At 37.0% G+C, this 8,975-nt stretch overlaps 1 protein-coding gene across 1 annotated transcript in view; it reads right to left on the bottom strand.

The window, feature by feature from the left end:
- Positions 1-8,975, bottom strand: part of COL19A1 (collagen type XIX alpha 1 chain) — a 394,072-nt gene that overhangs the window by 207,122 nt on the left and 177,975 nt on the right. The window contains exon 14 of the mRNA XM_027852948.1: positions 660-713. Within this exon, the coding sequence (XP_027708749.1) occupies positions 660-713 (54 nt within the window). The remainder of the gene's footprint in view (positions 1-659; positions 714-8,975) is intronic.

The following is an 8,975-nucleotide window of genomic DNA, read 5'->3' as shown; positions in this document are numbered from 1 at the left end:
ACAGGATGTGCATGCATTACAATCTGAACCTGTGGGATGCTGTAGAAAAGATTTCTGTATAGGTTGGAAAGGTTAAATTTGATCTCTAAGGTCCCTTCCAATTCTGATTATGTGACTCTAGAAAGATATTTTAAATTAAAAAATCGACTTGCAAAGAGAAAGTTATCTGGTCACAAAATAATAGTTGAATGAAGAAAATATTCTAATAGTAATTTTGACTCAAATGTAATAAATGCAAGGGGAAGAACTAAGATGTTTCCCTTGTGTAAAGAAAATTGCATTTTGTTAAGGAATGAAAAAACAATGTACAGATTATACAGACATACTGAATGGGAAGGTAGTTCACCAAGACCCTCATTGACCTATTTCAAAAAGCCAATACTCAATATTAGCTACTTCAGTACTCTAGATTAAATTGCACACCTGATTAATTTTATCCAATGTCCCCTGCATCTATGGTGCCAGGCTCTAAAACACATAGGATTTTCCAAACCGGGAAACCTCAGTCTAATGAAGACAAACCTCAAATTTCAAAGTACTATTAGTTAACATTCACCTCATACCCAGCTGCCATCTTTGAATTTTATTTTTATTGGTGTTCAGAGACACAGAATGACTGAGCTTAGTTAATGCCTGCCAGTTGTTCAAAGTTTACTTACCCTTTGACCTTCTTTCCCAGGTGGACCTTGGGGACCTTCTAGTCCTAAGGAACCCTGCAAGGGAAAAAAGAAATAATTGTTAGTGTGTTTTTTGGAGTTTGCCTGCCTTCTAAAGATATTGTGGAAATGAATACTTATTTGACAATTTAAAGTTTTTAAAGGGATGAGCTCCTCAGAGGTTAGACTGTGTAATACATTAATAATGATGAATTGCCTTGCCTGGAACATCTTACACTTGTAACAAAGTCTAGAGCAAAATAACTAAGTCCCAGAGCCAGATGTCAGGACCAAATGTTCACTCCCAATGTAGACTTGCTTCTAATCAGGGCTACATTACCCAGAAATGACATAAATGGCAATGGACACCAGCAACAAGATGCGTAATCCATCCTATTTTTGCCATTAAGAAACAGGTGGTAAATAGAATTTGGGTTGAAAATTTTTCTAAGAGAAAATGGTCTTCATTTTGGCTTCATAAATGCATTTGTTTGTAATATTTTAGCATTTTGTTTCATATTCAAAAGTACTTATGATAATTTTTTTTTTTAGGATAGGGACTAAACCTGTAATTTCACTGGTATAGTGGACTACTAATGAGGAACCTCATTCTACTAGTGCAGGTTGATAATAATGTCTTTGCAACTTACAGTCTTAGAGATTTGTTTAGACCTTAGAGGTGGCAGCCCAACAGCCTCAGTTAACCAGAATCAGATTAAAATGCAATTGAGGAATGTTTAACAAAATAAATGAAAATACAATTGTTATTTGTCCTTCATTTTCAAAGAGGACCAATGACATCACAGGGTGATGTCTTGACTCATGAATGAATTGGATTTAAGTGAAGCAGATTTACACAAAGTCATCATTCTCATTTCTCTCTTCCATAAACATTGAAGTCCATTGGCACAACAAAAGTTAAGACAAAATGCAATGGTCTGGGATGCAGTGGATCACCTCGGTGTCTTCAATGTCTGACTAAGCTTAAAGCTCTCCATGGCACCTGCTTCAGCCACTTTCAAGGCCATTGGAACAAATTGTTTTAATCTACCAATTCCATGGGGAGAAGTCTTCACATACTTGGGTGAGACACCCCACCCTAACTCACCAATGGGTTTGAGGCCCATTGGTGCCAATGGTTTACCAAGGTGTGGCTTCTGTGTATGCTACAGTTTCTTGGAGCCACAAATGAAAGTTGAGTACCAGACAGACACCAAGCGTGAATGAGCAGCCCTGAAAAGAAGTGATGAGCCCTCACACCAGAGGTACTATTCCTCTTCAAACACCCCCATACAACACACAGATAATGTTAATTTGTTTATTTTTTAAGTCAATATGCAGCCTTGTAGGGATCATTTCTATTTGAATTTCATGTGAGGAACAAGGAATTAAGTGACTTACTTACGGTCACATAGCCAGTATGTATTAGAGGTAGGGCCTTTCCAATATTTAATTATAATCAATACAATACAATAAACTAAACTTGCTTGTTTACTTTAATAAATTGCAATGCCTAAAGTAAATAATAAAGTTTTTTTTTTAGTCACTCCATCTAAGTCCTCATCAGGCTATTTTGCTTGTCCATTTCTTCTTCACTTTTCCCCTTACATGGTAATGGTTCTAGTGCATCCTATACTTCTGATTCAGTTGGTTATATTTGGAATTATTTCATCAAATAATTTCCAGATTTTATATATATATATCTATACATATATAATATGTATATGTATAAACATACATATACATACATAATACATATGTATGTGTGTGTATATATACATGTATACATATATACATATATATACATATATACACATACATATATATATATATATACACACATACACACACCTTGTAGTTGTTAATCTAAATTGCCTTGTTGTTTTATGTCCCACAATTTATTCAACCATTTCCTTCTTGTTGAACATTTAGGCTATTCCAAGTCCTTTGCAAATACATATAATGCTGTTACGAAAATCTTTGAAGATATAGCTCTTTTTGTTATTGTTCATTTCAAGTAACACTTTTAAGGCACATTTCCAACAATGGAATTATTTGGACAAAGGTTATGATTATTTTTGTAACTTTTACTGCTATTGCAAGAGTAGTACCCTACTGCTGGGAAATGTGAAGCTTAGCAATGACATTACCTAACAAATCCCCACAATTCTGTGGTAAGGCAGAGTAATCCTTTTTTTTTTTTTCTGATAAGAAACTGAGACAAAAATTATAACCTAAGTCATTAGTAACTCCCAGAATAGAAGACATGTTTTTTGCTCTTAAAGACAGAACCCCAGATGCTAGTTTCTAGCCAGTAGTAAATATGCAAGTGAAGCAGCCACTCATAACTCAACTCATACCACATTTCGGGCTCAGGATCAGGACATTGGTATTGTTATCTCTCAAGGATTTATGCAAGATGACATCATGTGTATAATGGGTATACTATTTCTTGCCTTTTCAATGAGTAGGGGAGAGGAGGGGGGGAGCAAGCAAATGTGAAACTGAAAATAAAAACCAAATATAAAATACCAAAAAAATGTAAAAATAATGATTTATGTAAGGAGAGTGACCACACGAGGATTCAGTTATATCAAGGAAAACTTTAGATTCATTTTAATATCCAATTTTATATGTATATATATATATAATATATATATATATATATAAACAGGGCTCAGTTCAGTTTCATTTCTCATGTTCACTAATTTGAAATAAATTAATGAGATTTAAGAAATTTAATGGGATTCATTTCTTGTAATACAGTATCATGATTTTACACATATACGACTATTCTGAATATAAATTTTCTTCCTTTTTGAAGATTAGAATTTAACTGAACTCAGCAAACTTTTATTAATTACCTGTCAGTTACTATTCTAAGCATTAGAAATATACAAATTTTTAAAAAGAGAGAAAGAGAAACCCTATCCTCAAGAAGGTTACAACTAAAATTCAAATGTTATATGATGTAAACTAGGTGGCAGAATGGACGAAGTTGCTGGCTTTGTGGTCATGAAGATGAGAGTTTGAATCCTTCCTCAGAACCTGAGCTAATCACTTAACCTTTGTGTACTTCAGTCTGAATGTGAGTTTAAAACAATGTCATTAGAAGTGTTTGCAGAGGGACTAGCAATATGATGATATAGGTATTCCTTGTTTTTCTTTTTAAAAACAAATTTTATACATTTTATAAATGGTTAGAATAGTAATCTAAGATACATAAAATAGAATTTACAATTTGAATGATTTCACAGAATAGGTTCATTTATTATGTCAAGGCAAATGATTCTCAAATCTACAATAACCAGCCTTCATCTTTCCTGCTAAGCTCTTGTTCCATTTTATCTGGATGCCTCCTTGGTTTCTTAAACACAAAATGGAATATTTTCTTCCCAAACCATTACAACTCAAAATTTCTCCAATACAGGGCACAACTATCCTTCCAGTAATCAAGGTCTGCAATCTGTTACTCTTCTTTCTCCTTCAACCCTTATATCCAGTCAGTTGTCAAATATTTTTAAAATTACTTCCACAATAGTTCATGCATCTGTCTCCTCTCTTTTCACTCTGTCTTCATCCTAATTCAGACCTTTATCACTTTTTGCCTTGACAATTTCAACTACCACCTATTCTCCCTACTTCTAGTATTTTTCTTTTCTTTTTCTCCATTTTTAGAAATTTGTTTTTTTCCTCCAGTCTTTTCTCTTTTTAATTCATCCTTTATACAGCTGTTGATTGCTATTCCAAAAACACAAATCTGACCCTTCTCAAAAATTTCCAGTGGATCCCTATTATCCCAGGATAAAATTAAAAATCATCAGCCTGGCATTTTATCTTCACACTCTGACTCCAACCTACCTTTCCAAACATTTCATATTACTACCCTTTATATAGTATCCATTCTAGTTAAACTGGCCTATTATTGGTTCCTGGTACATGGTAATTCATCTCCAAAGTACACGTCTCTGTTCATGTAGTTCCCCATATCTGTAGTACAACTCCTAATGACTCCCTCCTCATACGAATCCTAGCTTTACCTTTAAAGCACAACTCCTATATAAGAACCTTTCTGATGCCCCCAATTATTCTCTCTCTCTCTCTCTCTCTCTCTCTCTCTCTCAAAGGCAGGGACTATTCTAATTATCTCTTTATATCACCAATGCCTTTCATAGTACCTAGCTTGTAGTAGGTGCTTAACAAATATTTTTAATTAAATTCATAGAGATATTTGGAGGCTTTAGTTGTATTTAGTTTTAGTGTATTTAGTAAAATAAACCCTAGAATTGTAAAAATAAAATTAAAAAAAAACAGAAGATGAGTTTGGTTTATACCAACAATAACAACAAAAATCCTGATACACCTGAACCACATTGTCAGATACAAAATTACCGAAGAAAGCTAATTAATTAGGCCTATTTTCAGTTTGTGAGGGGTGACAAGTTCCTAATATGTAATCATGAGAAAGCAATCGTCAGAATCGATTTTTATCAAGTATGAAATTACAGAATGATAACAAGGTGCTGTATTATTTTCCTCAAAACTAACATAATCTTGACCCTCAGTTAGAGTCTTTTTTCATATTCTGAAGAAAACTATTATCACTTCATGAAAAGTCAAACTGATGAGGAACATCCAGGATGATATTCCAAATACTGACATTTCTCTCAATGTTGTTAAACATGATTTATCTAAAATACGCAGGCACAGAATGCTCACCATAGGAGTGAAATTAATGATAAGCTATATTCAGTCAACCCTCTGTGCTAAAAGGAAATATTTAAATATTAAATCTGCTATGTAAAAAAATGCATTCACCCCCCCCAAACCCCTTTACTTCTTAAAACATCCATAAATGTCCTACCACCTTTCTACCTCCCTAGCCCAGTATCCATCTGGGAGCCGTAGGACAAATTTACAGGAAATATAGTTGTCTTGATTATCCTGTGAGGATCTGTATGAATTGTCCAAGGAAAAATTTTAATCCCAGGATTGCTCCTTTTGATCTCCTACATACTTTAGGACTTCATTTCTCAACTGTCAGTTGGTGTATGTTTAGAGAAATGTTAAATCATTTCAATATCTGTGTGATTGGGAAGGTCAACTTGTGGCAGAAAGATCATTCTGAATTTCAAAATCAAGGAAGTATGCTTTGGATTATCCAAGCCATTGATCCCTTCTGTGAGTACAGGAAGCAAAAGACACTATTTACCAACTGGAGTTCAAGAACTACAGCTACAGTTAAGCTTCAGTGCCCCCAGTTTGAATTTACTGTCTTTAAATTTCTTCTTTTATTCCAGAAGGACAGTCAGTCCACAAACATTTATGAAGTGCTTACTCTGGGCCAGGCTCTGTGCTAAGCACAGAGAAAGGCAAAAACTGTTTTTGCTCTCAAGGAGCTCACCTTCTAATAAGGGAGAAACCATGTAAATGTCTTTCTGCAATAGAGCTCATTATCTTTCCCTCTAAAAATACTCCTCCTCTAAACTTCTCTATTTCTGTCGAGGGTAACACCAATCTCCTAGTCTCCTAGGTCTGAAACCTAGGTGTCAGCCTCCCCACTTTACTCTGTCTCCCCCACCCCTCTATCAAATCAGTTGACAAGTCTTGTCAGTTATCACCCTCTGAAATCTCTCATATCCTCCTCTCTATTCACACCAAAATCACACTAGTCCAAGCTGCCATTTCTTCTCTCATTAGCTATTTTGTTGTTCAGTTGTGTCCAACTCTATGTGACAATGGTGTCATTGTGGACATATCACCATGTGACAATGGACACCATGGGGTTTTCTTGGCAAAGATGCTGGAGTGGTTTGCCATTTCCTTCTCCGTGTGTATCTATTTTACAGATGAGGAACTGAGGCAAACAGAGTTTAAGTGACTTGCCCAGGGTCACACAGCTAGTATCTGAGGCTGAATTTGAATGCAAATCTTCCTAACTCCAAGCCCTTAGCTATTAATAACTTCCTAACTGGTCTCCCTAACTACAGTCTCTTCCCCTTTAATCAAAATCCTACCCTGCTGCCAACGTGATACATGCCTGCTCTCCTTTGACCAAGTCACGCCTTTGCTCAAGAAGCTTTAGTGACTTACTTCAACTAGGAGAAAATCCAAACTCCTCCGCTTGGTATTTAAAGCCCTTCACAATATGGCTCCAGGCTTTCTTCCCAGACTGATTGCAAATTGCTCCCCTTACACTTCCTACATTCCAGATAAACTGGCCTACTTTCTGTTCCTCATAGAAAATGTTATATCTTCCACTTCTTTGTCTTATTCCTTAGTTCTCTGCCTCTTAGAATCACTCACTCAGTTCAAATCCCCAAATCCATTACCTTTTCTGATTCCCCTAGTTATTAATACCCCTAATTGCTGTATATTTATTTTGTATGTATCCTCAATTGACTTAAATGTGAGCATGTTCTGTCCTCCAGTTGTCTCACCTTTACGTTATTTATCAAGAGCACCTTTGTTTGGTTCCATGTACTCCCATACTCAAAAAATGGAGTCCCTTTTCATGTAACTCAGTAAATAACTCAATGTCCTATATCTGGAAAGGTCAGAGGGAATTCATAATAATACTTCCCCTTTCATTTTCAGCTCAAAGAGCGTGGAAGGGGCAAATAGGAGAGCAGCATCAGGACAGCAGGTGGAGGAGTTTCCTGGACTACATGCAGTAATTTTTATTTTTAAATTCAGGCTTGAATTTTACAAATTAGAAAAGTCTAAGCTTTCTCAGTTCACTGGAATGTAGTAATTTCTCTTTGTTCTGAAGTATATCATCAGTGAATTCACCTGGCTACTGATCATCAACTGCTTTGTCACTTTTTCCTCTGCTGACTTGGATTGTTATGTTTGACTGTTACTTAGTTTTTCATGTGTTTCTGAGAGGCTGTTTTTGGTAATCAAAAGAGCCCTAGATCTGGAGATAGGAGATCCTAGGTTGGAGTCTCATTTCCAAAACCCAGTAATTCTATCACCTTGGGAAAGTCACTTTCTTTTCCTAAGATTCAGTTTCCTCATAAAAAGGAGATAATACTTGCATTGCCATAATAATGAGGTTGTTGAGAGAAAAGTAGTTAAAATACCATATAAATGAGTTATCATTGCTACTACTACTACTACTACTGTTGCGGTCTGACAGGTTGAGATCCCTCAAAGATTGGAATACAGGACAGGGTCCTCTGGAATGAATTCACAGACTCAAGCATTCTTTAAGTCAAGTTTGCAACATGTTTATTGTTACGCTTTTCAGCAGGCAAGGATTCTTAAGGAACCTGTGAGAGACTGAGGATGGAGCTAGGGTTTATATGGAAAAGGGCATGGGAAAGGAATGCCAGGCATACTGATCAGGTAATCTACAAGTCCAGGTGATGGAGTTGGGATCTGGGCCCCAGAAAGGAAAAAACCCTGGACTTTCCCACAAGGCCAGATCTCTGGCATTCACCTGAGGCTATAATCCTCCCCTCCATCGTCTTGCCTCCCTATGGCCCCAGGCCACTTCCCACCCTTGGTATTTCTATTACCTCATGGACTACTTGGCCACTCCTAGATCCCTCCCACAGTCTTTCTGTATATAAGGTCCTCTTGTCTCCAATAAGATGCTAGGATTCTTATAATCTAGCTACTGCTCTGATTCTTAAAATCTAGCCACTGGTCAGATTCTTATAATCTAGTCAATAGCTTACTAATGTTCAGAGTCCTTAAAGAGTCTGCCCAATATGACAGGTGTTCTAATAAACCTTGTCTTTGGCTGAAAGAAGGCTTGGATCGAATTCTTTTGGGCAGGACCTACGGGTTGTGATTTTGGCGTCCCAGAACCCCTGAACTCCTAAACTGTATCACAGGTGGTTTTGGGAGCTATGGATAGGAAAGTATAGGGAACATACCAAACAGGGAGGGAGATGTCAGAGGCATGGATCTTGGGAATCTGGCAAGAGGAAAAGTCCTTGGGCCAGCCAGGAACAAAACTCCTTGGGCCAGACAAGACACCCCCCTCTCTCTGTCCTGATTAGAGAATGCTGTGCAACAAGGGAAAGTTTTCTCACAAGACAGGAGGTTACTAAGGAATCGGGAGGCTTCCAGAGACATGATCCTAGGGCTGGGGCCTGAACAGCGCAGCACTCTCTTGCCCAGCTTTGTGTAGCTGAACCAGGGAGAGAGATAAGGGTCTTGCTGGGGCCCACTCATGGGTAATTGCTAGGCACAGTGTCCTTGGGCTGTGGAGAAATTGTCAGAGACTGTTTCTGAGACTAGGGAGAAATTGGGGTCCAAGTACAAGCACATGCACCCAAGCACCCAATCACTACTACTACTACTGCC

This window comes from Vombatus ursinus, unplaced genomic scaffold, assembly GCF_900497805.2.
Source record: "Vombatus ursinus unplaced genomic scaffold, bare-nosed wombat genome assembly UNPS02009835.1, whole genome shotgun sequence".
In the NCBI taxonomy this organism is placed as follows: Eukaryota; Metazoa; Chordata; class Mammalia; order Diprotodontia; family Vombatidae; genus Vombatus; species Vombatus ursinus.
Note: the sequence above shows the minus strand (reverse complement) of the source record. Positions and strands in the feature narration are given on the sequence as shown.